Source organism: Colletotrichum costaricense (assembly GCF_030867565.1).
Source record: "Colletotrichum costaricense strain IMI 309622 chromosome Unknown Scaffold_3.1, whole genome shotgun sequence".
Taxonomy (NCBI): Eukaryota; Fungi; Ascomycota; class Sordariomycetes; order Glomerellales; family Glomerellaceae; genus Colletotrichum; species Colletotrichum costaricense.
The window spans coordinates 1108286-1124323 of record NW_026848232.1 but is presented as its reverse complement, the minus strand read 5'-3'; the positions used below and the strand labels follow the sequence as shown (position 1 = coordinate 1124323).

At 54.4% G+C, this 16038-nt stretch overlaps 4 protein-coding genes across 4 annotated transcripts; 2 read left to right on the top strand and 2 right to left on the bottom strand.

Annotated features, from left to right (window-relative positions):
- Positions 1-2502: 2502 nt before the first annotated feature.
- CCOS01_03179 (uncharacterized protein) lies at positions 2503-4063 on the bottom strand (the record flags this gene model as incomplete). The annotated part of the gene is made up of 2 exons (XM_060451365.1): positions 2503-3700; positions 3759-4063. The coding sequence occupies 2 exons, from the start codon at positions 4061-4063 to the stop codon at positions 2503-2505; spliced, it is 1503 nt and encodes a 500-aa protein (XP_060317630.1).
- Positions 4064-5446: 1383 nt separating this feature from the next.
- Positions 5447-6046, bottom strand: CCOS01_03178 (uncharacterized protein; the record flags this gene model as incomplete). The annotated part of the gene is made up of 1 exon (XM_060451364.1): positions 5447-6046. The coding sequence occupies one exon, from the start codon at positions 6044-6046 to the stop codon at positions 5447-5449; it is 600 nt and encodes a 199-aa protein (XP_060317629.1).
- Positions 6047-6851: 805 nt separating this feature from the next.
- CCOS01_03177 (uncharacterized protein) lies at positions 6852-12097 on the top strand (the record flags this gene model as incomplete). Its single annotated transcript, XM_060451363.1, has 5 exons — positions 6852-6994; positions 7050-7438; positions 7516-9564; positions 9749-9777; positions 9995-12097. 5 exons carry the CDS (start codon positions 6852-6854, stop codon positions 12095-12097), a joined length of 4713 nt encoding a protein of 1570 aa, XP_060317628.1.
- A 1523-nt stretch (positions 12098-13620) lies between these two features.
- On the top strand, positions 13621-15587 carry CCOS01_03176 (threonine synthase; the record flags this gene model as incomplete). Its single annotated transcript, XM_060451362.1, has 4 exons — positions 13621-13713; positions 13854-14226; positions 14336-14541; positions 14610-15587. The coding sequence occupies 4 exons, from the start codon at positions 13621-13623 to the stop codon at positions 15585-15587; spliced, it is 1650 nt and encodes a 549-aa protein (XP_060317627.1).
- Between the last annotated feature and the right edge of the window lie 451 nt (positions 15588-16038).

The window sequence follows — 16038 nt, the reverse complement described above, 5'->3', positions numbered from 1 at the left end:
GCAATGTCACCGGAGCTCTCAATTGGACCGAGATTCTTGGACCTCCCCCCTTCCAAGTACTCCGTACCTTCACCACCCAAGCCAAGTCTCTCATTTCCATTTCCCACACACAACTTTTCTAATATTACACCTTGACCGTACACGGCAAACGCAACCATCGCTAGACCCCCGAAACCCGCCCTTTCGGTTGCGACTTGATATCCCTTTTCCGTCAAATACGTACTCCCTCCCATACCATCCCCTCACCCCTGCGCGCATCCCGTCTGATCTGGGCGCGACCGTTAGAAAATGGTCCCACACCAGGTATCCGCCTTTCCGTAAGTACCTTCACATCAAAGGTACCGTACCCAGACATTGTCGAATTTTGGGATACTATCTGGCACACAGCAGCAAAATCAGGACCCTGGGTGGCGGCCAAGCATCCAAACACACACTTGAATCGCGATAAGGTCAGGTGGGTTGCCAAGATGCGGTGAACTCTTCCAGTACAGGCAGACAGCCATGTCAGCACGCATCGTGGCTGTGATAGATCATAAGGGGAAAGAAGGGGGGGCGGGCGCACGCGACGACTACCACAGCTATTGTGCGGCACAAGGCAGAGACAGTGGCAGAGGCGAGGTGAGGTGAGATGCGACGACCAGCAGCCACTTGACGCTATCGATGACGGCAACGTCGTTTTCGGCTCTATACGAGGCTTCCTTTACGATGCTGCCACTAGCTAGCTGTCTACGTGTACGCGATGAATGCAATACGCCATACATCTACAAAGTCTACAGTCTACAGTCTACAGTCTCACAGATGCCTAACATGACTCTTTCGCCACGGACTTATCCGAACTCCGACTCATTCATCGTCCTTGACAATCAATCTCATCTGATGTCAAACCCTACGCACATCTACAGACTATCCCCTCCTCCACACCAGCCTATGACATCCTATCCCGCCCCAACCTTTGACAAAAGAAAGGGCTCTCCACCTTTTTCGTCGTCTACACCTACAGTACCTTCGCTTTACCCAGCTGATGCCTGTCAGCCTCTTTCGATCGACCGCTCCTTATTCTTCTCCCCCACCTGACTAATCTGATTCCCCATTGACATTGGAAGCTTGGGCGCAGCACCTCTTCACATTGCGTGTTATAACGTGGTGGCGGCGGCGACAAGGCAGCCGATATGCGAGGCCGTTTATCCTGCGTCCACATTGGTCTTTTCCACCTCCCTTCCCCGTCCCGACTCTCGCCCCCGGAAGTTCAGGTCGATTTTATCGGCCCGGAGCATATGGCCCGAGGCACCTCGATCGGAAAGGAAGAAGCAGTTCTTCGGTTTCCGACGGTTATGGTGTTCTCATTGTATTCGGGCTTGCTGGCTACTGTGTACTGGCGGTGCTCGTCCTGATGCGCCTCAAGTCATGTCATCATCCCTTTCGGGCCAGTTTCCCCTCTTTCACATGGGGGCTTGCCTAGAAAAAAAAGATGTCGGTTAAAATGAGGTAGGCGGCAAAGAACCGACATGCCCGACTGCTCGTATTACATGTAGCCTTGTCAATGTTCAGTGAACAAACCCGCGTTTGTTGGCACGTAGGTAAGCAGTAGTGTCGAGGTTTCCATGGATTCAAGAGTTGCGCATGCATATGTATTGGTTCTGTTATGGAGGGTGGGGGCGACAACGTACACCTTCTCGGGATGTAAGTAACCAAGGGAGGGAGTACGTAGTAAGGAAATAAGCATCATCTAATCAATGTACAAGTTCAAAGGCAGGGAGAAAGGTTGTTCCATACCCCTAATACCTCGACACATGTCTCAAAACAGTAGTGTTCAACATTAATTAATATATGCTGTAATAATGTGATTGTTTGACATGGAGTTTTGTCGAATTTCCTTTTGCTCCTAGATTAGAAGCACGGTGGCGCAGATGTTTAGGCAAGGAGGCAAAAAGCGAAGAGTATTCCAGCCGTGGTTTCTCATGTGTGTTTACGGAGTTTGTACACATGTACGTACTGGATAGGCATGTACCTTATATGCGTTGGTTGACCTGCAGAAGATCCCTCCCTCTCTAGCAGTGACAGACAGCCCGATGCTAAGTCGTCAGAACTCCCTCTCGCCAGAAGCCCCACGGAGTTCCAATGCCGTCCACTAAAGTGCCACCAATTTCCCCTTTCCTACCCCTTCCTTACCTACCAGAAAACCCAAAATCTGCAGCACAGCCTCAGCCGGGCCGCGACACAAAACCGTACACTCACATCGCCCGGCTTCAACTCCGACGAGTGGCATTGGCGGTGAGATGAACGTCTATAGGCCACCCGTCTAGCTTGATCTCACTTGGGGGGGTGGGAAAGAAATGCCGCGCTCGTGTCATGATGGTGCATATTGCAAAAACGTTATATTTCAAGACAATACACAGGCGGTGAAAGGGCCTAGACCGCAACATGATGTGAAACCAGAAATCTCTTTTTTCCTCTTTAAAACATTACTCGTGTGTGTTCATTGTGTTCCTCTCCCTCTTACCGCTACAACAAGGCAGCCAAACTCATACCAAACATGACGACGGCCACCGCCCACGTGCTCGGTGGCGCCAGAGATCCAGCTGCATTGCCCAGCCCGAACGGCAGGCCCTGCGTCTTGAAGGTGACGTTCTGCGGGATGGTGGCATTATAACACTGCCCATTTACAATGTCCAGGTTTGTCAAGTCATCCGGCACTCTGAAGAACATGTAGTTGTTCTGAGGGATATCTTTGAAGCCCTCGGTGTTGTAGGGGAACTTGTTGCCAGAGTCGGTGGCACTGGTGTTTCGCAAGAAGATGCACTGGACCTGGCCCGGGTAGTCCTTGTACAACGCGGGATACGCCTTCATGACATCGGAGTTGGTCGTGTCGGCTACCAGGACGAACTTTCGCTGCGGGAAAGTCTGGAAGATCTTGTCAAGCAGGAATCTTCGGATGGACAGCGTCGCTGAGACATCAGAGAAGTTGAGAGGACGAGTGTCGAAGCTGCCCAGGGGATACGTCTTGTAGATGAACTCCATGTAGTTGCGCGTGACCTGCTCGGGGGTCGTAGTTAAGTAGTGGAAGTGGAAGTCGGGGATGGATGCCGACCAGTTGGCGTAGATTTGGGGCATGTTCTCCCACTGGGTGAAGGGGCGCGCAAAGGAGTTGAGCAGGCCCTCTTTGGGCTCGTAGATCTTGGTGACGCGGAGAATGTCGTCAATGTCGGAGATGATGGTGAAGCCCGTGGGAGGGACGAGATAGGCTGTCGCGTTGCCCGTCAACGTGCCGTTGGCGTACATGTTGAGAGTCTGGATTGACGATGTGGCATTGCCTGGCAACATGTGGCCGCCCGTCGAGCCTGTGGTGTTGCGCAACTTGACAAACGCGTCAAAGTCACCTTCGGCCGTTGTCAAATAGGGCAAGTTGATCGATTGTGCGCCGCCACGAGCATTGACGGCTCCTCCGCTGGCACCAGGTCTCACGGAGACGTCGTTGACGAAGTTCATGGTGACATTTTGGTCATCTTGTTGGACGACGAAAATGGACTCGGTGACATTGCGTGCCTGGGCTTGTTGGTCGGCAGGCAGGTCTTTGATGTCGACATCGATAAGGAAGACATTGGCCAAGTCGTCGACCTTGGACTGGCTAATATTGGGCTGTTTGAAGACGTTGCCGTGAATGCGGACATTCCATCCTTCATCGGTCCAGTTTCCGTAGGCCCTGCAAACCCAGAATTAGCTTGTAAACATACACACAGCGACAGGTTATTGGTACTCACGGCAGATTCAAGATCTGGGTAGGCTTTGCATCCAGGTCACCATCGCTGATACCAAGAGAACTGAGGACCGCGGTGCCAGTTGGGAAGCCCTGGAAGAATGCAGGAATGCCAGAAGCTACCCAGGAGGAAGCATCACCGAGGATACTGTGGACATAGCTGTCGATGTCGTCCGTCAAGCTAGGCTCTCTTTTCACACGCGTCGGCGGGGGTGTGATCATTGGGTGGGCGGGATCGACCGGTGCCGGTGCAGCCAGAACGGCTGGGAGGAGCGCCAGAGGCAGCAGAGCTGCACGGAACAGGGCCATGGCGGAATGGGATTGTGTGGTTTGCGATGTTGTGATCACCGCGTTTGGTAAGGCAGCGACGATGATGTCAGTCCCGAGCGGTGACAGCAGCTAGAGATGCAACAATGGCAACGATAATCACAGAAGAATAACTCGAGGCACCAGCCCAGAACCAACAAAACCGACTACTCCGTGCTGAGGTTGTTCGGAAGAAACGGCTGTGGCGCGGAGAAGAGAAAGAAAAGAATGGGTGGGAGAATGTTGAGATCGGCGGTCGTTGTCTCCCACCTAGTCTCTTTAGGCGTGATGACCGTGCTTACCTCTGCTCAATTAAGGTAGACCGCACTCCGTAGATAGCAGGTGGCAGCCCATTGTTTCTCTTGTCCCAGATTCCCAGTTGCCCTGAGTTGGCTGTGAGATGAAGCCTGTTCTGGTTAGCTTGCAGATTGTGACGTCAAGTGGCTGGGAAGAGCGTGGTCCGGGATTGACACATTGGTGGGTTTCAGATCTACAATGGGGCAGCGAATCAAGCTTCTTAGGTGGGGCTATAAGCACATGCTGTAGCGAATAGCTCCGCGTAACCTGCGATTACTGCAGCCCAGAGCCACAATCGAAATGGCACTGAACAATTGGGATGCCCCTTGGTCTGAGGTCAGATAAAATGCTTCTCTTCGGTGCACAGCGTCTGTTTCAAGGATTGTCCGTGAAGCCTCTGCTGTGATATTTCAAAAATTCCTCAAATCAGGTCTGGACGCCGTGGTCTAGATCAATCTCCTGTTTCTCTTTTTATCAGTCATCAAACCCCGGAGCGCATAGCGCCAACCCATGGTATACCCAGCTCCTTTCCCCTCCACTCATTTCCCGTCCCCAGCCCTGAGCCATGTTAGCACCCGAATCAATTGTCTTTTGGGGGATCTTGGTTAGACTTATCCCCAGGCGTTAAGGGGGTTGCCAATCTCGCCATTTCTGGAGAGACGGCAACCAGGACTGCCGTCCATAGGCCTGCCCTTTGTCGTCCAACGAGTGCCGAGGCCTAGGTGAGGCAGGGAATAGACCACCAATGCAGGTCTTCCACGATCCCGGACAAGCACAAAACTTTGACTCCAACACGAGATGGGTCCCGGTATCGCTTCAGACCTGTTCAGCCAGTCCGTCCCTCCCACCCAGAGCCTTTGCGTGTGTCGCCCGAGTTGTCTCCCACTCACGAGCCACAACCGTCACTTACACAGCCACCCGGAGTTCGGCGAATTGGATCCCAGTCTGTGTGCTCTCAGGCACTCGGCGGAAGCTCTCTCCGTTTGAATCGCACGACCTCCTTGGACTAGTTTTTGTTTCCTCTCCGTGCTCGAAACGCAATGGAGGGCATTCCGCGCGGACAAAAGACATCCATGAAAAACCGCGCTCTCATCCGGTGCTTCTTGCTGACGCAAAATCACCGGGCAACTGTTGGGTCCCGGTGGGATCAACGTGGACTTGGCGTCCCCCGGTGCCGTGGGATAGAACCCACGACTGGAGGCTGATGCGCCTGGCCAGATCACATGCGGACATGTCACATCCGTGGCAACTGCCGTGGGTGTGGCTCGGAGAGAAGCCGACTGGCTGCTGAGTCTGATGCTGGCAATTTCTTGGCTGCTGAGTGAGTCCCGGGGTGGTGTACTGAACAAGTGGGTGCCGAGAGCTGGGCGTGGCGATGAGATTCGTCAGATCGAAAAGTTTCTGTTTGTAGGCCTGGAAACATCGCAGTACTTTCGTACGACCGGCGAGTGGAGTCCAAGGCTGGTTGTAGATGGATTGAAACTTCGATGTTGACCGTTCGTGGCAAACGCAATGCTCCTTCCGCTTGTCCCTAGCAACACCCCAAGACAATAGCCTGTTGCCAGCTCGACCCCGCAAGCCGAGTCTGCCATCTTCTCCGGGCGACCTATTCTTGGCCAGAGCTCTGGTTCCAGCGGATAGGTCCTGACGAGTGGCCTCAGACCAGAGGCTCTTACCCATACGACTCATAGTAACCCCCTTTCGCGCACCAAACGGTGACTGGAATGTGTTCCCTGCCAGTCCATCCACCACGACCCTCGAATGCGTTACCACTTTTCAGCGGCGTAGCATCGAGGAGCAGGGCGGATTTAAAAGACAGATTCGACGACTGCGGGCGCAAGACTTGAACCAAAAGGATACTTAGGGTTAAGTTCCGAAGCTCATTCTCTCAGCTGGACTGAATTGTCTGGTATAGACAACCATAAGCCATGATGATTCCATCCGCGGCAAGCTCAATGTCCTGATTCAGGTAGAGATGCGACGCATCACGGCGTGTCAGCCCTGGCTGAGAGGTCTACGATAGACATTCCGAGGAAAATGAGAGTCGGAGAACTGATGGAGAGGTGTCGTGCGAAGGCAAGCCCTTGTCCAGTTGCAGTGGATGTCGGGCGAGAGAACTTCCTTTTGCCGACTGCGACGAGGCGCACGCAGCTGTTTTCCAAGGTCGTATCTCGAATTATTCTCCGGTGGAAGCTGCGTATCCGGTGGTGATTCTTGCTGTTGAAGACGCGTCAAGCTGGCTTTTCAGCAGGTGTTGAGGAGGAACCGAGCTGTAAAAGTGAGGTGGAAATCCAAGGTCACGCTGGGTGCCAGACTAAGGGGAAGGAGCACTGACACGACGCGTATGGTGTAGTCGCGCACGCGCAGACACGTGACACTCGGAAGAGACATACAGTGTAAGATAGATCCGCACTGTATGCACCTTACTGGCTCCCGAAGCTGAATTACTAAAGCAAGTGTAAATCCAGTATCTTCAACTCTGCATCCAGCAAAGATGGAACCAAACACATCTGAAAAGGACCCTCGCTCCAAATTAGTCGACGAAATTCTCAGCACCGGTAAGCGGGCGTTTAATCCGTCATCCGACGCTGCTTCTCGAACAGCCGCCCAAGAAGAATTTCAAAAGCTCATCGACGGGTACGTGGGTGCAGTGAGGCCCCATGTCAGGCGAAACCTTCTGACGAGGGACTAGGAATGGCTCTTGGAACTTACTGCCTGTCTTGAACGCCTTGATCAAGCCGAAAATTGCGCCAGAATGGCTACGACCAGAGCTCATGAAGATACTGACCCTGGTTCCTCTCCGACCTGACGGCGTGAGAGGAACCATGGAGTTCATCTTCTCAGTGCACCCGAGCAGCACCCTTAAAGCATCCGAGGCAGCCACTCCTCAGAAAAGAGGCGCCAATATCACCCAGGAAGCCATGGCTGTCGTCACTCGTATTCTCACCTCCCCACCAGCAACTGTACCACCTGAAGATTGGTTCTCAAAGGTTGCGCCCCAGTTGATTGTGCTGCTGGACGGAAACGAAGGGGCAGAACTTAGTGTAGCAGCGGCACAGATTATCATGTTTGGAGTACTGGGTAGGAAACAATTTGGCGCACCAGGTAGTAGCCTTGCCTTCATCCAGAGGCTAGAAGCCATGCTGACGCTGCTTCAGGAACACCTGGGTGGAATGTCTTTGTTGAGCCTCTGTTGCGCAACTTGGATCCATCTCGCAAAAGCAACAATGTTGCGCTGCACATCAAAACCGAAGAAACCGAGATTGTTGATTTGAGTGAAAAGGCCGTCCTGGTTACTGCCGACGATCTCTTCATCACATTGCGCCGCATGTCGTCGATGATTAACTCCACACCGTACCCAGCACAGACCAAAAGAATGCTTGACCCGGTTCTCGCACAACTATGGGCTATATCGTGTCAGAGCAAGGGCAACAAAAGAACCGAGGACCGATATTCGAAGCCATCGAGATCATTGCTTCACACATTCCTGAAACTAAGTGTTTCGGTGTCGAAGTTACATGAGGTCGTCGAAAACCTGCTATATCAAGGAGAGTATACCAAAACACCACAGTGGCGATATCAATCGAATTCTGACGGCGATCTTCAAATATGTGCCATTCGTCTGGGCCAGGGATCACAAGCCCCAGAACTAGACTGGACTGAGATCCAGACACGCTCCGAGGCTCTCATACGTCTCTTGACGGCGAGTTGCACACCCGAAGAAACATCGACCTTCTTTCTAGACCTCCTTGGCCGATGGTTCCAATCGACGGTCACAACTCAAAAGCCAGAAATTCTCACCAAAGCGGAAGACAGCCAGGATCAGGGTGATATCAAGCAACTTCTCGAGATTACAATCTTGCAGAAGATGCTGGAACAAATCCCAGACAAGCTGATCAGCCGCGTAACGCAAGTTACTGAGCTGGTGGCTCAGATCCTGGATCCCAGCGGCCTCCAGGACCAGTCTGACGATATCGTCGCGGTTGCTTTAAGCTTGTTCAACTTAGTCATCACAGCCCCAAGCTTTAAAAAGTCAAACCTGAAGACTGAAGTCCTACAAGCTCTTGAAACGTCCCTTGCTAAACTTGGCGCAGCGGAACGCCCTGAAGTTTCTCCTACAGCGAAGAACCTGACGCTCTTGCTAAGATACCGTGAGGCTATCGATCCCGCAGAAGAGGGCGCTTTTGTGCCTACCGATAAGCAAATTGAGGACAGGCGAACGTACAAGCTTGCGCTGGAGTACATTACTCAAGCAGATAATCCTCCGCCGATCCGCTCCGAGGGAATCAACTTGATATCGGGCCTAGTGGCCTCTGATAGTTCTGTCTTGGACGTGCAAGCCACCCTCGTTCTCCTTTCGTCTCTACTTCAAGACAGCGAAGACTTTATCAATCTCCGGGTTGTGAAGCTTCTGACCCAACTGGCGAACAAACACCCCAAAGCAACTACACAGGAGATCCTTGAGCATTACCTGGACTCGAAGGAAATCTCGTCAACGGATGTCCGCTTACGCTTCGGAGAGGCCTTGGTTCAAGTGATTGAGCGCCTCGGCGAGACTTTTGCCGGTGACGTTGCGAGGCGTGTGTCTGAAACATTGCTGTCGATTGCTGGAAGGCGAGGTCATCGGCCAAAGACGGAGGCAAAGCAGTCCCGGGAGAAACGCCTGCAGGACATGAAGAAGAAGCAGGCGGAGGATGCGTGGGGAGGGGATGTTCCAGATCTCAGTGATGATCTGACCGAAGAAGAGCTGGCCAAGAACGAGATACTGACTCAGATTGTTGAGGGGTGGGAGAGCAAGAGAGGCAGCGAAGACGTCCGTATGCGAGCATCTGCTCTTTCGATCTTCTCCGTCGGCCTCGAAACCAATATTGCGGGCATTGGGCCTGACCTCGTGTCCATCGCAGTGGACCTCTGCATCAATGTGCTGGCGCTGGAGCGGGAAATCGAAAAAGGGATCATCCGGCGTGCAGCCATCTTGGCTGTTCTGGGCTTCGTCAAGGCCCTTGATGCTGCCAAACAATCAGGTAGGAGGCTCGGTTTCGGATTGACCGACCAGAGCCGGGAGGACATTATGAGGACTCTGAAATACGTTGCAGTCACAGACAATGATGGTCTAGTTCAGCAGCACGCTCGAGATGTGATTGAGAGTTTGGAGAATTGGCAACTGTCGTCCATGGTCGCTTCGGGATACAACACGGGAGAACCAAGTATTGGAAGACTGGCAGGCTTGACCATCGACCAAGACCGATCACTCCCTTCTGTCAATACGAAGCGTCCTAGGATAGAAGAGATTGAGTAGTTTAGTCAGCGAATCCGTAACTTGCCTCCTGATTGGGAACAAAAGGAAGTCAAATTCTGGAGATCCTGCTGGCTGGTCTTATCTTCCTCTAGCTGAGAACCTCATTGAAGGGTTCAACGAAGTGTTAAAGTGATCCGGGCTAGGTAGAACGGCCAGACTCGTGGGACCGGACACCCGACTCACGAAAATCATATAGCAGCATAATATGTATATAGCGCATCACGTGATATCGCGTTATCCGAAAAGAGTATTCCGCCATAACGATAGCACTCTAGCATGTTGAGGGGGACTTTGTCCATGTACACAACAGTACCTTTCATAATTCGCCCCCGAGCTAGGCGCGTGCCTCGACCCTCCCCACGTCGCGATCTTCTCGCCACACCGCGACAATGGCTCCGGCCCGAATCATCGCGGACTCGGACGATTCCGACGATGATTTCGAATCACCAAACAGTCCCTCGAAACCTACTACGACTTCCGCGATACCGAGCCAAGGCCGCTCCTCCGACCCCTTTAGTGTCGCGACCAACTCTACCGACCCCAAGTTCTTCCAGGCCATCTACACTGAGCAGCAGCGTGCGGCAGTGGCCAGCGACACGTTGCGAAAACCAGACGAATCTTCCTTATCCAACGGTGCAGCGCCCAGCTCTATACCAGCTATGCCAGTAGCGGACAGACCGCAATTGGAGAGGAACGACACCGGTACTTCCTCGCTCACCTCAGCCAGCGACCTCATTGCGGGGTTGGACAGCGCCGAGGAACGGGAACCAGAGGTGGTGGACCTTACGGAAGTCACAGCGTCGCCCAAGATGACTGTTGCTCATGCAACTCCCGACGATATGTGGGATGTTCCCAGCAGCCCCGTCGGGGACGGCCGAGCGCCTCTCGCCAGTCTCGCAAAGAGCAGAACCTCAACCAGCGGGACGAAAAGAAAGCGAGTGAACAACGTGGAGTTCACGTCTCCGGTGGCTATCGATATGCCTTCGCAGGGCTCCACGCAGCCATTTGATACTACCCCGGCCGTCGCGAGGATGGAGAACGGGAAGAGGGCCAGACTTAGGAACCCGGACTCGTCGTTACCGGCCGAGGAAGACGACATTGACATGGTGGTGGTCCCACACGCAGCCGCGGTACCGTCGTTTGGCGACCTCGTCTCTGGCCAGAAGCCTGTTTCGATGTACATCGAGTCTCAAACACTGAGCGCAAGCCAAAAGTTGGAATATGAATACCACTCAGTTGGCCCGTCTCCGGAAGATCCAAGACCTACACCTACGCAGCCGTTTTCGACCATGCAAGCTGCGGCTAGGTCCAGCGGGGCCACGACTATCGCATACTCTACGCCGAGCCAGACGAGAGTGATTGGCTTGCCTCCAGCGCATGCCGAAAGCCATGTTACACTAGACACGGTTCAAGAGCAGACTCAGCAAGGTTTCGGGGCATCAGTCGATCCAGAGGCAACAATAGAGATACAATCATCCCCGGATATTATATCTGCAGCATCGGTCCGTCGGAAAAGAAGAAACGTGAGGGACGAACCGCCACAGACGACAGAGTCTCACCGGGAAGACGAAGGCTGGGATTCCGACGACATTGGTTTCCATCGAGAATCGTACAAGCCTCGTGTCAGTCGACGCAGAGGTAGTGACTCTAGCCGACAGGACGAGGCTGAGATGCCAGGGAAGATTGAGATTCCCGTGGCTGATATGGGCCCAGCCGCGCAATTGCCCCTCGAGGAGCCCGCTTCCCTAAAAGAGCCCGCTTCAACGAGTACGACGAAACCAAAAAAGAGAGGACGGCCGAGAAAGTCGGATACGGCTATATCAGAGAGCCCAGCACCGGCCGAGACCTCGACTATGCCACAGATTACCGATACAAGCGAGACCGTGAAGGATGCTGCCGCAGGAACAGAGGCCGCAACGGCAGCCACACCGACGACCACCAAGAAGAAGCGCGGGCGGCCAAAGAAGGCAGACAACAACGCATCAGAAAGCGTGCAGCAAGCGACTGAGAAGCCGCATGCACCTGAAGTGGAGCATGCGGGTGACGCCCCATCAGGCAAGGCGGCAAAGCGCTCCAAGGGCCGCGGCGAGCACGTCGATGCGCAGCAGCAGGAAGGTTGCACAGCAGATGCGGGTAGCGGGCCCCGAGAACAGGGCGGCAGCGATCGGGTGCTGCAGCCAGTGACGCCTAATGCGGCGCTCAGCAAGTCTGGTTCCGACGGACTGGGACCGCAAAAGACCGCGGCAGCAGAGGGGAAAGGAGCGGCGACGAAAGAGACTCCTGCGCAGGCGGATGGCGACAAGTCTGGGACGGCGGGTAAGGCAGAGGGAAAGCAGAGGTTGTCGACGCCTACGTCTTTGTCGGCGACGAAGCCCATCTATCGGGTGGGACTGAGCAAGAGGTCGAGGATTGCGCCGTTGCTCAAGTCGCTCAAAAAGTGAAGGGGCATCGATTGAGCCTTACAGCGGTTTTCAAGGGATGGACGGCGCCATGGTCTGTGATACTTTTACCTCATTTTCTCTCAAGATACCCAATGACATGGGCAATAGGCGTTAGAGGGCAAGCGATATAAGGAATATTCGGGTGGTATCCGGATGACACGCAGTACCTTATGCTTCATGTTTCGGGGGTATTCGTCGAGGTCAATTAGGCCGATTGGCTATTTTATCGGGTGATGCGGCACGCCTCCATAGACCACATTCGCAGTCGAGTACCATCGAGTGAGACAGGATGTCTTGCGGTATCACATTACGAAACAATGATAATGCGCTTGGGCGGTTCCAAAGGCCTCTCCAGATGTTTTTGAGATTTCTTTTTCGCAAATTCAAGTTGGCAACACATGTGGCTTGGAATCCAGCCGAGTCATACTGAAGGAATGGGAAGCAAATGGCACCATCAGCCGCCGTGCAGCAGCGCGATGGTTCTATTGACTTTTGACATGCCACGAGCCCCATTGGGAAAGAGGGGTGATGGAGGGGTAGTCACTAGGGATTCTGGTGGACAGTCGGCGGGTATACGCTTTTGCATGTCTGAGGCGGCACGGCTGAATGGATTCTGCAGCGCCGACGCGCCACTGCTCGAAAGCGAATGCTATCATGCCTCTTTCAAGGATGAGACGAGCTGAGAGCAGATGATGGTGATGAGCAGGGTGGATGTTGGATGTTGGACGTTCAGGAGCACGCACGGTCAGCGGTCGGTCCCCTGTCGACGAACAGATGAAGGCGCCATCTGGAAGGAAACGCCAGGGCAGTCATTGGCCAATGAGACTGCGCGATTTGAGCATTCCACAACCCACCAATCCCGGCCCCTTGGCGTCCCGTCATCGTTGAATTATGTCAGTTTGCTAAGTACCTACCTTAAGTATGTACTACGTACCATAGTACACCGTCCAAGGTGTAAGGTGGACATGGGCAACCCCGCGCCTCTTTGGCACTCTTCATTTTTGGTGCGGGGCAAATTTTTCACATTGAACTCAGTCACTGAGAGAGAGAGAGAGAGAGAGAGGAGGGGCAGGGGCGGAAGCTGTCACACAATCCCAGTGAACTCGGAGGAGGAAAGGGACCGCCCACAACACCGGGCCACCTTTGAGGGGTGACCGACTCGTCGAGACCGACTTTCGGCCGCTTGTCGTCCAGGTCGTTGCTACCGCAGTGCCGCTGGTGTGTGTGACTCGCACTCTCTCTCTTTTTTTTTTTTCCCTCTTGCCCTTTTCGTTCGAATGCTTCCAAGATCTCAACGCCATCCTCTTTTCTCTCTCTTCCTCTAAACCGAAAAGATCGTGCATTTTCGACAGACAAGAGACGAGCTTCTCTTGCCGTCTTCTTCCCTCTCTTCCCCTCTTTTCTGTGCTGCCATTGGGCTTCTCCCCCGCCCCCCATCTTTCATTCTGCACATTCCACCTCAACTCACCCTCCTTCACCGCATACCGCACATCGCAGACGCACACGCAGACGCAGCTATCACCATGGCCACCAACGGTACCAAAGGCGAGGCCGCCGCCAACACCACCCACACTACCTCCCAGCGGTATCTCAGCACCCGCGGAGAGGACAGCGGCGTATGATATTGCCCCTTTCTCCCCTCCATCGCCTGCGCATACCTCTCCTTCCTCCAAAAGCCAGCTTCATCTCGGCGCGCGCGCGCACCGTTAGATATGATGCTCGAGGCCACGCAGCTGCTGACCGCATACAATTCCAGTTCTCCTTCGAGGAGGTCGTTCTCAAGGGCCTCGCCAGCGATGGCGGCCTGTTCATCCCTGAGCACATCCCCCAGGTCAATGACTGGCAATCCTGGAAGGACCTGGCCTTCCCCGACCTCGCCCACAAGATCCTGTCTCTGTACATCTCTCCCTCCGAGATCCCCTCCGCCGACCTCAAGGGCATCATCGACCGAAGCTATTCCACCTTTAGAGCCCCCGAGACCACCCCCCTCCGCCACCTCAACGACAACCTCTACCTCCTCGAGCTGTTCCACGGCCCCACCTTTGCCTTCAAGGACGTTGCTCTGCAGTTCCTCGGCAACCTGTTTGAGTACTTCTTGGTGCGCAAGAACGAGGGCAAGACTGGAAAGGGTATGCTATGCGCCTCTTCGTCTCCGGAACCTTGCGGGCCGCCACGGCCTCAAAAGATACCATGCAATGGCAATTGGCACATGTGGGGACTAGCTAACACGTTGCGCAGACAGACATCATCTGACTGTTGTCGGTGCCACAAGCGGTGACACCGGTTCTGCCGCCATCTACGGTCTGCGAGGCAAGAAGGATGTCTCCGTCTTCATCCTCCACCCCAAGGGTCGCGTGAGCCCCATCCAGGAGGCCCAGATGACTACCGTCCTGGACGAGAACGTCCACAACCTGGCTGTCACTGGCACCTTCGACGATTGCCAAGTAAGTCTTTTCTCGCGCGCCTACATAACCCCTTGCTGAACGGCACTCCCTAACCCCGAGTCACCTAGGACATTGTCAAGGCTCTCTTCGCCGACCCCGACATCAACTCGACCCACAACCTCGGTGCCGTCAACTCCATCAACTGGGCGCGTATCCTGGCCCAGATCGTCTACTACTTCCACTCCTACTTCTCCCTCGTCAAGTCTTCCGAGACCTTCAACCTCGGCGACAAGGTCCGCTTCGTCGTGCCCACGGGTAACTTTGGCGACATCCTCGCCGGCTACTTTGCCTACCGCATGGGTCTGCCCGTCGACAAGCTCGTCATCGCGACCAACGAGAACGACATTTTGCACAGATTCTGGACCACCGGAAAGTACGAGAAGCAGCCCGCCCCGCCTGCGGAAGCCGCCGGTGGCCTGGCCCAAGACGGCGTCAAGGCGCACGAGGACGGCGTCAAGGAGACGCTCAGCCCCGCCATGGACATTCTCGTCTCAAGTAACTTTGAGCGCCTGCTGTGGTTCCTGGCCTACGAGTTCGCCTCTAGCGCGGGAATGGACGACGAGTGGAACAAGAGGCAGGCCGGCCAGGAGGTGTCCTCGTGGCTCAAGGACCTCAAGACAAAGGGCGGCTTCGGCCCCGTCTACCAGGACGTGCTCAACTCGGCCCGCCGCGACTTTGAGAGCGAGCGCGTCAGCGACCCCCAGACCGTCGAGACCATCAAGAGCTACTATAACAAGATTGGCTACGTCCTCGACCCCCACTCCGCCATTGGCGTGTCCGCCTCGGAGCGTTCCGTCAGCCGCGCCGGCGCAGAGGTGCCGCACATTTCGCTCTCCACGGCCCACCCGGCCAAGTTTGCCGGCGCCGTCGACCTGGCTCTCAAGGACGAGGAGGGCTTCGACTTCAAGGCCAAGGTGCTGCCGTCAGAATTCGTCGGCTTGGAGGACAAGGAGAAGAGGGTGACGGAGATTGTCAACGATTGGCAAAAGGTGCGGGAGGTTGTCAGGGCGCAGGTCGACGAGGAGCTCAAGGCTGCCGAGAGCTGAAGCTGAAGCTGAAGGGAAGGTTTTGGAATACCATGAGAGTGTGGGAGCATATAAAAAACAACATTAGAAGCATGCAAAGGTTGTTGGCCTGGCTTCCATGCGGGACCTTTCGTCTTTCCACAAGACGAGAAGTCTTGTTGAGAAGGGAATCCAGAGCACCAAACAAGAGAGGGCGCTTTTTTCTTTCCGGAATGGTTTACCTGTGGTTTGCGATTAGAGGCCTCCTCGGTACGGCCTTGGTGTCTTGATTTCCTTCGTCATGCCCATAGAGGAAGAGGAGGCTTTAGGGACTGGCATGCGTGCGATGATGTCGTCGGATGGCAAAAGGGTTCGGCGGAAGAGTGATAGAGGGAGAGAGGGCGCACTTACTAGGCATTGCATGGGTGTTTGTCTTGGCTTGAAAGTCATTGCTATTCCACCCCCTGAATGTGTTGAACAATACAAAAGCAAA